Source organism: Cotesia glomerata, linkage group LG5 (genome assembly GCF_020080835.1).
Source record: "Cotesia glomerata isolate CgM1 linkage group LG5, MPM_Cglom_v2.3, whole genome shotgun sequence".
Taxonomy (NCBI): domain Eukaryota; kingdom Metazoa; phylum Arthropoda; class Insecta; order Hymenoptera; family Braconidae; genus Cotesia; species Cotesia glomerata.
The window spans coordinates 20,874,409-20,889,474 of NC_058162.1; the positions used below are offsets into that span (position 1 = coordinate 20,874,409).

General features: G+C 28.1%; 3 protein-coding genes across 5 annotated transcripts; all 3 read left to right on the forward strand.

Annotated features, from left to right (window-relative positions):
• Window positions 1-2,497: 2,497 nt before the first annotated feature.
• Window positions 2,498-5,016, forward strand: LOC123264765 (kelch domain-containing protein 10 homolog). Its single transcript, XM_044728217.1, has 3 exons — window positions 2,498-3,240; window positions 3,311-3,664; window positions 4,627-5,016. Exons 1-3 carry the CDS (start codon window positions 2,515-2,517, stop codon window positions 4,792-4,794), a joined length of 1,248 nt encoding a protein of 415 aa, XP_044584152.1. The 5' UTR covers window positions 2,498-2,514; the 3' UTR covers window positions 4,795-5,016.
• Window positions 5,017-11,619: 6,603 nt separating this feature from the next.
• Window positions 11,620-14,117, forward strand: LOC123264768 (putative protein TPRXL). Of its 3 annotated transcripts, XM_044728222.1 has the most exons (4): window positions 11,620-11,799; window positions 12,946-13,334; window positions 13,410-13,831; window positions 13,978-14,082. In XM_044728222.1, exons 2-4 carry the CDS (start codon window positions 13,164-13,166, stop codon window positions 14,039-14,041), a joined length of 657 nt encoding a protein of 218 aa, XP_044584157.1. In that variant the 5' UTR covers window positions 11,620-11,799; window positions 12,946-13,163; the 3' UTR covers window positions 14,042-14,082. The 3 variants fall into 3 exon arrangements, with proteins under 3 accessions (XP_044584157.1, XP_044584156.1, XP_044584158.1); XM_044728221.1 differs by lacking the exon at window positions 11,620-11,799 and having other exon boundaries at window positions 12,803-13,334; XM_044728223.1 differs by lacking the exon at window positions 11,620-11,799 and having other exon boundaries at window positions 12,825-13,334; window positions 13,981-14,117.
• A 173-nt stretch (window positions 14,118-14,290) lies between these two features.
• On the forward strand, window positions 14,291-14,862 carry LOC123264770 (myb-like protein I). Its single transcript, XM_044728224.1, has one exon. The coding sequence runs from the start codon at window positions 14,292-14,294 to the stop codon at window positions 14,778-14,780; it is 489 nt and encodes a 162-aa protein (XP_044584159.1). The 5' UTR covers window position 14,291; the 3' UTR covers window positions 14,781-14,862.
• Window positions 14,863-15,066: the final 204 nt, after the last annotated feature.

Sequence of the window (15,066 nt, forward strand, 5' to 3'; positions counted from 1 at the left end):
AAGGGCGTATAAAGAAAATTTTTCCCCCTCAATCAACCTAAAAATGTTTATAACATTTAGATCTGTAACAAAAGTGAATAAAAAATTTTTTTTTTCTATGCGCCCTTCTGGCTCTAAGATAAAAAAATTTTAAAGCCAAAAGGGCGTATCATTTTTTTTCAATCATAATTAATTATAATTAATAATCAATAATTATTAACTTTAAAAAAAGAGTTATAAAACCGGTAAAAATAATGACTTTTGAACTCATTTTATTTAAAAAGAATATGGATTTGAATTAAAAAAAAACCAAAATAACAGTAACATTCTATTTGAAGAAAAATGTATTCAACTCAAGTACAAAATTTTCATTTCTATTGACCCAATAATGATGTCTCCACTGATTAAGTGTAATGAATTATGTTTAATTGTACAAATTACAAAATACCATCGATATTACAAAAATCTGTGCTTTGATGATGGTAACAACTGATGAATTTGTTTTAAGATTAAAGTATTTTTTCAAAGTTTAGATTTACAAGCAATATATATTTATTATTTTTTACTGTGAGAAGCAAAAGATAATGATAATGGAGACTGCATCGGAGTAGTGTCTAACTAAATTGATATTTTAATTTCTTCTTTAATCAAATACATATTCTCTTGAAAATAAAATGAGTAGAAGAGTCATTATTTTTACCAGTGTTATAACTTTTCTTTTTTTTTTAAGGCTAACAATTGATTATGATTAAAAAAAAATGATACCCCTTCTGGCTTTAAAATTTTTTTGTCTTAAAGCCAAAAGGACATATACAAAAAAAAATTTTTTATTCACTTTTCTTACAGATTTAAATGTTATAAACATTTTTAGGTTGGTTGAAGTGAAAAAAATTTTTTTTATACGCCCTTTTGGCTCTGCAGAGCCAGAAAGGCGTAGATGTTGAGATGCGCGCTTTTGGCATTAGTAACGCGATTTATTTAACAAAACTAAAATTTAAATGTTTTATTTAAGAAAACTTCACAGAGGGAATGATAATATTTTTAACTTGAAAGGTCACATAATATTAGTACTAAAACGCCTAAAGTTTGGAAAGTCCAAAAGTGCACGCCTCATAACGCTCAATCATTTTTTAAGAAAAAAATTAATTGTATAATTAATTAAAAAAAAAAAATTATAATTAAGTAATTTCTTACAGAGTATTTTTTATTTTTTTTTTAAATATCGGCGCCCTTTTTTCTTGTCATATGCTCACGCAGTCTAAAAAAATCTAGCTTGATCAAGTGGCGCCAAAGTTTTCACGTGACAAATAAGAAAAGTTCGTTTGGCTTTGTACGGTTGTATCCGTGAATTTTAATAAAAATTCAATTAAAAAAAAAAATACATAAGCTAGGCCACTGATATGAAATACGGACCCAGTTCATCGAATTCTTAAACTAATAAAAAAGGTCCGGTCTTGAAATATCAATTTGTTCGGGAGTAATCGTTGGTACATCCAAAATGGGGTGACATCTGGACGTCCACGTAAAATTTTTTTCAAAACGTTTTTTTTTTTCAAAATAGCAACATGAAATGATTTTAGAAAGTAAAAGATGGTTTAATTTAAGTGTTTTTCGGTGTACGTCTACTTATATTATTGAATAAGTGTAATATGGTTGTGATAGAGGCATTAAAAGATCACAAAATTGCTTGAACTTGACGAGTCGAGTATAAAGCACAACCTCACGCGCTTCGCGCTATGAGGCGTGCAAAATTATCAGTTCGGTAAAAGACCCAGTTATTGACACTTGCAGTTTTATTTTAATTATATGAAACACAAATCGACTCTAACAAATTAATAAATATAATTTTTCAATTATAAATTTTAAGATAATTGAATTTTTGAGAATATTTTATTTTTTTTATTAGAATAAAATTGCAAGTGTCAATCAACTAGGTCAGTATTAATAACAGGGTCTTTTACCTTAAGAATTTTTTACGGAATTTTTTTTTTGTAATTGATTTTTTATAAAAATTAAAAAAATTGACGGTTTTTAGTTAATTTCGATATTACAAAACTTTAGCAAAAGAATTTTCGTGCCCTTTGAGTAACCACATTTAAACTTTAAAAAACGAACTTTGACAGCTTAATCGACTTTTTAAAAAAACAAATATCGATTTTGATAAAAGTTGAAATCGATAATCGATTGTTCAATAGTCATTCTGTTTCTAGTTCCGGGCTAGTTGCATTATCTCTATTTTTGTCTTTATCGAAGTTACCTGCAACTGCCCGTAACAGCAACAACCTCAGCCCAGTTAAGTGTTAAAAATTTCCAAGAAATTTTTCACCGCTTGACTGTAAAATATAAATTAAAAAATTAATATAAGTAAATAAAAATTAAATACCCGTATGTATAAGTATAATATGAAGTAAACAGAAGACGCGCTGAAATCGTTTGTCAATTATTTTTAATCATTTTTTTTTGGCCAAGTTAATCTACATAGTTACCGCACATCATTATTTGAAATTAACCTTACTGAGATTTAATTGTTTAAAAATGTCTAAATTGACAAAACAATTGTATATGTTTAAGCCATTTGTTCTGCAAGAACATACACCTAAATATGATGATGATGAAGAACCAGAAGGAAGATGCGGAAGTAAAATATATTGTAAGGGCCATAATCTTTATATTTACCGTGGAAGTGATCCAACGATCCTCGATGTTCAAGAACTAGAAGATGGCGTAATTCGTCTTGTCACAAAGCCTGAATTTCGTGACATGTGGGTATTTAATTTACTATCAAGAGAATGGGCGTACATTGACATTGAATTTCAATTACCAGTTTGGCAGCATAATGAGATTGGTGTAATCTTCGAAGGGAATTTGCTAACCATTTGCACTATGCGACTACCTTATTCTGATAAACTTACAGACTTATATATTTTTAATATTCTCAATGAACATATGATCAATCAGCCTCTTCAAGGAGAGGTACCTACATATCCTTCGGGATGTAATGTCATTCGCAATGGAGAATATTATTATTTGGTTGGAGATGTTGATGATGAAAACAATCGTGTTGGCAACGTCTACAGGATAAATATGAAGAGTGGAATTTGGGAATGTGTCTATAAATGTCAAGGAAAATATAAAAATGAACTTTGGAAATGTATTCCTTATTACCTAGCTTTTGATGGAAAAACGATTTTTACTTTTTTTTCTCTTGATGATGATGATGATGATGAGCATGAGGATAATTTCACTCCATATTCTTTTTTGGTAATTGAAATTTTTAAATTAATGATATTGTATTTATTTGAAACTAACAAAATGTTTTTTTTTTCTTCAGAATCTTGCAGCTTTTGATGTACATAATCGTCGATGGAGAATGATCAATACTCATGGAGATGTTGATCACGTACCTAATTATCCAATGGATAGAGACGGACCTAACGGAGCTTGTTTTCAAATTACGCACTACCGAAACTCTGACAATGATTTTATAGTTATTTTATCAGGACAATTTGGTCATAAAGATTATTACAATGATTTATGGACATTAAACCTCAGTACCATGACATGGAAGAACATTGACAATCGTGAACGTTTAATACCACGAACGTTTAAAAGATACTCAATGACTGTGTCCCCGGCTGGCCAACTATTTACATTCGGTGGATTCATCGGTGAACCGAAAGATAAAGTATCTAATTCATATTTTATAACTAAATTTAGCAGGTGTCATAGAAAATCTAATTACTGCTTTTGTCCTCATAACGCAACTTTTCAAAAATTTTAATATTTCCCGATTCAGCTCATGCTAGTTTAGAAAATACTATTAACTCAAAAGTTTATATTCGTATGTTCTATATATCACATAATTCTTATCGGTTCGAAGATGAGCTGAATCGGTCGATTAGTTTAAAAATTATAACAATTTAAAATTTTCAAAACTTGTGAAAAATTTTAACTTTTACTTCCTCTCCGTGCGGTAACTATTGAATGCAATAACTTACTGAAGCATTATGAATTTTATCTGAAAGCTCATTAAATAAGCTTCAATTTACAGAGCCGTATATTTTGCTAGATCAATAAGTTTAAAAATTACAGCAATTTAAAAGTTTAAAAGTTTAAGAAAGTTTTCAGTTATACTGGTTCTTGACGCAATGACTATTAAATTCGATAATAGAATTTATTAATTTCCTGTAAACTGCATCTGAAAGCTTATTAAATAGGATTTTATTTAATTCATTAACCTCTGACAGACAAACAGAGAAACCGTATTCCTCTAACAGCAATGAGGGTAAAAAGGAATGGTACGATTTAATTTTAAGAATCCAATGAAGACAAAAAAATTTTTTTGTTTTTAAATTAAATCTCGAATAATTCTGCATAAGATGGACATAATTTTGAAATAATTTAATTATGTAATTAATAATATGTCAGGGGGCATAATCTATGTATTTAAATTCATTTTTATATTTTATTACATAAATTTATTCGTGTATTTTCTCGACTATGCGTTAGTGTTATATTATCAATTTTGATTTTATTAGAATAGTAATTCTATTCCCATTTTGACTGGCGAGTAGTTATTTTCTTATTATATTAATGTAATTGCTCACGTATTTATATGGTTGTGTTAACAATAAAATTTTTTTTCAGGTTCCCTGTGGCTCTCGTGTTCACTCAGTTTGGATTACTATTCCAAAACTCATAGACATTTGTTGGGAGTCTGTTCTTCACTATTTGCCGGGCTTAGTTTCAATGTCTCAAGAACAAATTGAAAATCTCGGTATTTCATGGAAATTTTTCCAATCGAGAATTAACTAATAATTAAGTATTTTTTTTGCGTAGCCTTTTTTTAATTAATTATTCAGTTTTTTATGTATACGCTTAAGTATAGGATCTTATCACTATACATCGAAAGTGTAAATGTTTATTCATTTAACGTTTGTATTTCAAATAAGTTTATAATAATCAAAAATATAATTGGTTTGTCTCTTGATTTCATAGTAATCATAACATTTAACAGTTTTAGTTTTAAAAAAAGTGCGTGTGTACTTTTTATTGAAAAAAAAATTGATATTTTTTATATTAAATAAAAAAATAAAACAAAAAATCAAGTTAAGAAGTTATTATTATTTTAATAACTTTTATTACAACATTAGCTCTTATCGTATTTTCATAAATAGATCGATCTTTTTCTCACAATTTTGTCAATTTTTGAACGCATATTTTACAAAAATAAGATCCGATTGATTTCTTCTGTGTTTGAGCTTGATCAAGTGGATATTCATATGATCAAAGCACTTTTTGGGACGTCCTACTCTTCATACAGGCCTATTCACACTTGGATTGTATGGTGATCCGTCAAACACTCAACGGAAAAGACCGAAATTACTCGAAGCAATTTGTGAATTTACAATCTGAAAATAACTTAATTTGTTTGTTTTAAAATATTTAAAATCATTAAACATGTATTTAAAACACACTAAGAGAAAAAATTTATTTTGAAAAAAATGTGCAATGTTGTTATAAGAAACAAATTTGTTGAAAATTTTTTTCATAGTAACTTTGGAAAAAAATTTCTTAGTTGGATAAAAAAATTTTGGATGAAAATTCGCAAGTTGTTCATTTAAAATTTTTTTTTTCCAAATCAAAAAAAAATTTTTTTTTAACTAGAAAATGTCTGTGAGAACAATTTCTATTTCTTCAGCTAAGAATTAAATATAATTGTTAGAGATTTTCGACAAATTAATTTCTTGTCACAACAATACAAATTTATTTCAAAAGAAATTTTTTCTTTCAGTGTGTACCATTGAATTTTTTAGCTTTTAAAAAATCTCTTGCAAAAGTCAATATATAGTTATTACTCTATTGTTAATCATAAATATTAAAAATTTTCTTGTAACTTAATATTAGATGGAAATAAAATTTCAAGATATCTAAAATTAAGATAGATAAATATTTCATATTATTTGATAAACTATATACATTTAAAAACATCTAATTTAATTTAGAAAATAAATGATAGCTGAATGAGTTTAGATTATATTAAATACAATATAAAAACTTTACTTACTATTAATGATAGTGGCTTAGATTAATGTTATTTTTGTTATGTTTTGGTTACTTAGTATTTTATTTATATTTTTAATACGCCATTGTTAACTGTGGTAAGAATAACTTCTGAACTTTTGTAGTTTTATATTTTAATAAATAATTGATTCACAATGAATTAAATGGATTTCTTTAAACTACTTATATTTACTGAACTTTCACTAATATAATTTCTTCGAATGACTATAAACTTGACGAAATAATGTGTTGTGATGATAAACATTTGATTTTTTTTATTTTTGTAAAAAATCGAAAATTCTATGAATCGAATTTATTAAAACATTGAAACTACTATATAAATATTTAGCAAGGTTGTAAATATACAAAACCTTATGAATAAAATTTTTTATGATAAATAGTTATCTATATTTTTATGTAATTTCATTAATGTAGGTATTGATAATTTAATTTAGTTTTTTAAAGAATCAATAGTGATGATCAATTTTTTTATATATTCAAAAACTTAAAAAATTCGTCTTGATTTATTATCAAAATCATTGACGTACATCAGCAATAAAAATCTTTTTTTGAAAAATTGAAAAAAGATGAATGACAATAATCTTTACATCTAATTATTAATTTCAAAAATAAAATTTAATTTTTTTTTTTAATTTAGTATTTTTAATAATTTATTTAACAAAACTAAAATTTGAATGTTTTACTTAAGAAAACTTCGTTGAGGGAACGATAATATTTTTAACTTGAAAGGTAACATTAATATTAGTATTAAAACGTCGGAAAAAAAAGATTGAGTTCTTGTAAGATTTTATTTAACAAGAAGTCAAAAATTAATCATTGTCAACTTAAATTAAACATTATGATACTGAAGTTAACTGACATTAGAAATTATTTGAGTATTCCATAACAAAATGAAATTGTTATTAAAAAAATTTATTAAAATAATTCCGAATGTGAAAATTAAAAGAAATTATTAGAGAAAAATTTTTAGAGAATTTTTTTATAGCAATTGATTTTATATAAAAAATGAAAAAATTGACAGTTTTCAGTTATCTTGAATATCATAATAAAACATTAGTGAAAAAATTTTTGTACCCCTTGAGTATCCACATTTGAAATTTAAAAAATGACGTTTGACAGCTTAATCGATTTTATAAAAAAATAAATATCGATTTTGATAAAAGTTGAAATCGATAATCGATTGTTCAATAGTCATTCTGTTTCTAGTTCCGGGGTAATAATTGCATTATTTCTATTTCTGTCTTTATCGAAGTTACCCGTAACAGAAAAAATCTCTGCCCAGTTTAATATTTAAAAATTTTGAAAAATTTTTTCACTGCCTGACTAAGATATAAATTAAAAAATTAATATCAGTTATAAAAATTAAATATACTTATTTATTATAAGTATAATATGAAGTACACAAAGGACGCGCTGAAATCGTTTGACAATTATTTTTAATCATTTTTTTGTTTTGGTTAAGATAATCTACATACTTACCCCACATCATTATTTAAAATTAGGCTTACTGAAATTTAATTGTCTAATAATGTCAAATCTGACAAAACAATTGTACACGTTTAAGCCATTCGTTTTGAAGGAACACATAGCTAGATATGATGATGATGAAGAACCAGAAGGAAGATGTGAAAGCAATATATTCTGTAAGGGTCATAATCTTTATATTTACCGTGGAAGTGATCCAACGATCCTCGATTTTCGACAACATAGGCAAAGGAATTAAACTTCGAAAAACGAGCTCTCGTTTTTTTTTATAAAATTTAAGTAAGAACGGACCGACGTCTTATTAGTATAATAATTATTGCGAAAAATAAGCAAAAAAATCACTTATTGAAACGTTGTTCCGTTTTTACTGAAATTTTTTTGTGAGAAAACGGAAGTCCGTTTTTCCGAATCTAATGTCTGCTTATTCTTTGCAATAACAATTACAAATGAAAACGGTGTTCTGTTTTTACTTTAATTTTTTTGTGAAAACCCGGGAGCCCGTTTTTCAAAGTTTAATTTCTTTGTTTATTCTTTGCAATAATAATCACAAATAAAAACGTTGTCCCGTTTTTACATAAATTTTTTTAAAAAACTGGACGCCCGTTTTTCTAAATTTAATTTCTTTCCTTATTCTTTGCAATAATCATCACAAATAAAAACGGTGTTCCGTTTTTTGAAGTTTAATTTCTTTGCTTATTTTTTGCAATAGTAATCATAATTAAAAACGGTGTTCCGTTTTTACGTAAATTTTTTTAAAAACCTGGAAGCCCGTTTTTCGAAGTTTAATTTTTTTCCTTATTATTTACAATAAGCCAGTCCCATGGCTAAGCGGTACAACGCTTGTTTTTTTTTTTTTTTTTTTTAAGTAAGTTTATTAATTTCTCTCAAAATACATAACAGAATTTCAATAAGTATAAAAATTACTTAAAAATACTTTAACATGGCAATACTTAGTGTAATTTATACTAACTGGCTACGAGCTGTTGATCTCGTTAGTTATAAATATTAAATAATATAATTTTCTTATTACATAGCTTTAAATTAGAACATTTTATGTTAACATATGAGGTTTTTTAGATGTCAAAAATTATGGTATGGAAAAATACATCTGACAATATTTTAGGGAATGGGTGAGGGTAAAGGAGGTGGGACGATGGGAAAGGTTGAAGGGGACAGATATATACATATGTACATATTTACATTTTTACAGTATTATGTTATTAGTAAACACTTAATAATATAGTTTGTACTTTGTATTAGAATTAAATGCACTTTTAAGTCACTGTAGTTGGCCTGCAGAGTTAAATGAGCTGGTGCTCCCACAGAATTCTTCTACTTCTTTCATCAATGTGAGTTGGATCTCGCGATAGCCACCAATAGTCGTTCGATAATTCGAAGTTTGATGTTGTATCTATTGGTGGTAACGCCACAGAAAGTCTAGGTTGATGTACTCGCTGGAGTCAGTATTGATGCGGTGATTAATACAATTTTTTTGAATGTTGTATTTAGTTTGGTGGATGCAGCTGTGCCATTATTCATCCAGACCAATTGCAGACATTATTATGTTTATTCTTCTAGTATTTGAGTCAATTTTGCGATTAAGATGCTTAATTTCGTTTAAGATGTCGTTTTTAAAAGAGTTGAGAAGTGATTCCAGATTGATTGTGATATTATTGGAGTCATTAGTGTCCACCGTTGCTGTAGATTTCACGTGACTTGGTGTATGTGTCCCTGTGGGAGGTAATTTCGGCCTCGGAAGAGGTGGAAAGCTGTTATTTTGGTTAATGTTGCACATATTGGCGTATTATTGGTCAGGCCTGGTGTAGTTGTTAATTGCTTTAGCTATAGCTACATATATGTTCCGCTTTTTGGCTTCTTGTTGCTGTTTATATTGAGCCTTGATTTTGGCCATAAATTTAAGTGTTGGACAGCCTTTGTAACTGGCTGGATGACCTATTTCATCGCAGTTGGTACATTTAAGAAGCTTTTTATCGGTGCCTGCCTGTAAAGAACAATCTTTGGCTTCGTGGTCGCCTGCACATTTAACAAAGGTCGGGGCCATATGACAGTTAGAACTTGAATGTCCCGTATTTTGGCATTTTTTGCACATAAAGATTGTAGGTCTTCTTAATCTTTCCCATCTGATGGGTTGCGATAATAAAGCTTTTAGACGCGTCAGTGAAGCAGTTTTGCTGTCGTGAGACACTGAGACAAGAAAGTGGTAAAGCTCAGGTTTGCTTTTGTTAAAGATTAGTCCTGACATCCTTTTCGTCGTAGCCACCACGTACACCTTTCAGGACAATTGTTTTTATCTTCAGGTGTCTGGGAGTATAAGTAAAGAATTCGGTTTTCTTTTCTTTTAATATGTTTAAACATAAGTCATAGGTTGCAATGTCATTAGGATAAATTCTTGTAAATGTTTCGTCGAATTCACGGACTATGAAACTTGTTTTGGAGATATAATTAGTAGTGAGTAGCGTAATTGTTTCTTTAATACCATTGATTTTGGCAAAAATAGGAGGCGGTCTGCCTTTAGGTTTTTTGTTTTGCTCCGTTTAATCACTTGATTAAATGTGTCATTTTGATTATTAGTTTGTTGATTGCTGTTTTTATTTAATTTTGAAGTTAATTTTCTCTTGCCATTATGGATTCTTTTATTAGTTAAAAGATTTTCACTGTCTGTAAGATCTGAGTCAGTGAGTGGATCGAATTTATTACTGACACTTGTTCCAGCTGTTTGAAATGTGCGTCTCACATTTTATCAGGACAAATGGCTTTTTATAAAGATTATTACAGTGATTTATGGGAATTAAACCTCAGTACCATGACATGGAAGAATATTGACAATCGTGGAAGTTTAATTCCACGAGCGTTTGAAACATACTCAGTGACAGTGTCCCCTGCTGGTCAACTATTTACATTCGGTGGATCGCCGGGATCGACCCGAGAAATAAAGTATATAATTCATATTTTAAAACTAAATTTAGTAGATATAGAAATCTAATTATTGCTTTTGTCCTCATAAAGCAACTTTTCAAAAACTCTGATATTTCCTGATTCAGCTCATGCTAGTTTAGAAAATACTATTAATTGAAAAATTTATATTTGTATATACTATAGCTCACACAATTCTTATCGGATCTTTATTTCGAACATGAGCTGAATCGGTCGGTTAATTAAAAATTACAGTAATTTAAAATTTTCAAAACTTGTGAAAAATTTTAACTTTTGTTTTCTCTCCATGCAATTACTATTGAATACAATAAATTACTAAATTATTGTAAATTTTATCTGAAAGCTTATTAAATGAGCTTGAATTTCCAGAGCCATATATTTTGCTAGATTGTTAAATTTCAAAATTAAAGCAATTTAAAAGTTTAAACGTTTGAGAAAGTTTTCAGTTTTACTGGTTCTTAGCGCAATGACTATTGAATTCGATAATTTATTAATTTTCTGTAAACTGCATCTAAAAGCTTGTTAAATAGGATCTTATTTAATTCATTAACCTCTGATAGGCAAACATTGAAACTGTATTCCTCTAACAGCAATGAGAGTAAAAAAGACTAGTACGATTTAATTTCAAGTATCCAATGAAGGCAAAAAAATTTTTTAAATTAAAGCTCGAATAATTCTGCGTAATACAGATATAATTTTTAAATAATTGAATAATATAAAGATAACATTTAACATGAACAAAGTCTGTAAAATTCCAATGAAGTTACATTTTAGGGGTGGGTACTTTTTACCCAGTTTGCCTGTCAGGGGTTATAATTAATATACTTGAAAAAAAAAATTAATAGTATATTACACACTTAGGGCAGGAAAGTTATTGTTAAAAATTTTATATTTTCCGGTCCATTTGATGAAATTTTACTTCTTTATTCGTTTTTACATTTTACTATGTAAATTTATTTATGTATTTTCCAAACTATTCGTTAGTGTTTATATTACCGCAGTTGTGATTTTATTAAAATAGGAATTCAACTTCAATTTTGACTGATGAATAGAATTTTTTTATTACATTAATATAATAGATTACGTATTTATGTGGTTTTATTAAAAATAACTTTTTTTTTTCAGGTTCTCAGTGGTTCTCGTGTTCACTCAATTTGGATTACTATTCCGAAACTCACAGACATTTGTTGGGAGTCTGTTTTTCACTACTTGACGAGCTTGGTTTCAATGTCTCAAGAACAAGTTGAAAATCTCAGTATTTCATGAAAATTTTTCCAATCGAGAATTAACTAATAAGTAAGTATTGTTTTTACGTTTCCTTTTTTTTAATTAATGATCATTTTTTTATGTTTACGCTTAAGTATTGGCTCTTATCATTATATATTGAAAATATTAATGTTTACTCATTTAACGTTTGTTTTTCAAATAAGTTTATAATAATTAAAAATATAATTTGTTTGTCTCTTGAGTTCATAGTAATTATAACATTTAACAATAATTATAACGATAAACAGAAAAGTCCGAAAATACTCGAAGCAATTTCTGAAAACTTAATTTGTTTGTTCTAAAATATTTAAAATCAGTAGACAAGTATTTAAAATACTCGGAAAAAAAAAATTTTTTTTTGAAAAAAATTGGCATTGTTGTGACAAGATATTAATTTATTAAACATATTAAATAATTTTATTTCTTAGTTGAAGAAATAAAAATTTTTCTCATAGTAACTTTTTTGTTAAAAAAAAATTTTTTAGATTTGGGAAAAAAATTTTTGAATGAAACTTCACTAGTTTAAAATTGTTTTTTTCCAAATCAAATAAACTTTTTTTCAAGCAGAAAATTACTGTGAGAAAAATTCTTATTTCTTCAGCTAAGAAACATAATTGTTTGAAATTTTCTACAAATTAATATCTCGTCACAACAATACCCATTTTATCAAAATAAATTTTTTCTCTCAGTGCACTTGTAAATAAGGAAACACTGAGTACTTATACTAAAAAATTTAATGAATCGTTTTTTTTTTAAGTTTTTTTAATTGTATTATTGCGAGTTCATGAAGGTATCAATGAAGAAATATTACAGAAGTTTAATATTAATAATAAATTTATATTACTAATAATTTTTTATAATTTAAAAGAAGAAATAAAATTATTCGTTAATATTATTGATACCAAACTTTATTATTTTATGAATATCAAATATACTTTATTTAAAGTTTGTTTTTATTTGTCAAAACAAGCTAGAATTTACAGTTTGTTGATTGTTGACAAAAAAAAAAAACTTGACATGGATTAAATTTAAATTCCCAAAAGATCTCTTTATAAAATGAGACTACATTAATATTCACGAACTAAAACCTCGAGGCCATTGTACGGGAGTCCGAGGCCAATGTCCGGTCGATAAACTGAAGACTCTATGAACCTATGGAAGTTTTTCTCTTGGCAGGACAACGCCAAAGGATGTGGGCAAAATACCGGTTCTTGATTCTTGAGGCAAAATAGACAACAATAAAAGTTTATATGTATCTTGGGTTATTCTCCTACCTCAGTCACTCTCACCCGTTGGTGCTTGTTGGTTTAAACAGCCCAACAGAAGAACAAGCTCTGACTTTACTGTAGGCAGTTCGGCTCGTGTGACCCCGTGAAAAAGTACCAGGAAATATCATGCAGCTTAATTTTTTATTTTTACTTGCCGGTACGCTCATCTGGCAATCTACCGATGCACATCCAGCAAGCTATGATCAGCGTCAAACGGGTGATCTCAACGTTCAACTCGGCTTTAAGGACATCCAGGTCGTTGCGCTTATGGACACAGACCTTTTTGGTGATTATGTGGTATGCTTCTTTAATAATAATAATTTAAATAAAATTAGTAATGCATAACTTACAGTCATTAATATTTTTTTACAGGATTTTAATTACTCTTATGACTACGCTGATTTTACAATAAAACCAGCCTCCAAGCCTACGACTACTGCAGGTCCTACAAGTTCAGTTGAACCTTGGCATACTTGGCCAACAATTCCACCATCATCTTCAACTACTTTGTCATCATCTTCATCATCATCCTTACCATCATCTTCTTCTTTTGAACCAGATGCTATTTCTTCTTCTTCTTCTTCTTCAACAATAACAACGCCAACAATATCTTCAATAACTTCAAACGATTATTTAGAAACTGAAAAAATAACTTCTTCAACTGAAACAAATAAAAATTCTTCAAAAATAAACCGCCGAGATTCTCTTTCAAAATTTGACTGTCCTTCAGGGTATAGTTCAGATGCAAAAGGACGTTGCCGTAAAATAATTCGGAGGCGTTTATCATTTTTGCCGTAAGTAATTTTTATAATTATTCACTTCAATTTTTTCAATAAAAACTTATTTAGTTTTAATTAAAATCTTGCATGTTTATTTTTAAATATTTAATTTTGATTTGTAAAAAATTATATTCTTCTCTAATTATCAATTTTTAATCCAGCAGATTAATGAAACTAGGGCCAAAAAAAGAAGGAACAAGCAAAGATTTGCGCGCAGCATCTTAGGTATCTAAAACACAATAATTTTTATCAACATAGCATCCAAATCTAAACAAAAAAATCGACTTAGATCCTGTTAAAATTAAAATGTTATCTCAAAGATAAGCTTCTTTAACCTGTGATTGCTGAGGACCTTGACCTCAACTTGTTTCTCTCTCTTGGTCAGTTTCTCCGTCCACGTATGCATCTCCCAAATAACGGTAGTTGTTCTTGATATTCCTCAGTATCTCAGACGTCTTTGCTCAACGAACAAGTCATGCAGTTGATAGTGTACTCAGTGTTATGTATCCTTGCGGTCTCAGGATCTCCGGCTCATTACGACCAGCGTCAAGAAGGTACCCTAAATGTCCACGCGCTGCTCAAAAATCTCTATTTAGTAATCTTGGTACCAAGTGTCGAACCACCCAAACCATCAGTTGCTTCCGAGGAGATTGATTCATGGCCAAGTGTCCTCGAACAATTGTTGGAGTTCAAAAGAGATTCGACTAGAAATGGAATTACGGAGAGTGGTGACAAAAATTTTACTGAGAATGGTTTAAAGCATGGACGTGACGCTAATACTAATAATAATACTGATTCGCATGATGAAGATTCAGACAAAAAAAATAAAAATAATAATGATACTGAACAAGTGACTGATCACTTAGAATCTAAGTTACTCGGAGATGGCATTGAAAATTGTGGCCCTGACAGATTTCGCGATCGCTTTGGTATTTGTCAATTTGTCACTTCATTGAGAAACTAATTTTTTTTTTATTATTATTCAATACACTAGAAAAAAATAATTTTTAAGAAAAATTGTAAAATTTTTTTAATGGAAGAAATAATACTAATTCTTAAAATTTTTATAACAAATAAATTTTTATAAGAAAAATATTTAAAAAATTTGCACTTGTAAATTTTTTTTATCATAATTTAATTGTTATAAAATCATCTGAAAAAAATATTATGATTTATTTTGATTTCTTCTTTTAAAAAAATAATTTTTGAATGTAAAATTAATCAATAAATAAATGTCATAATTTACAATA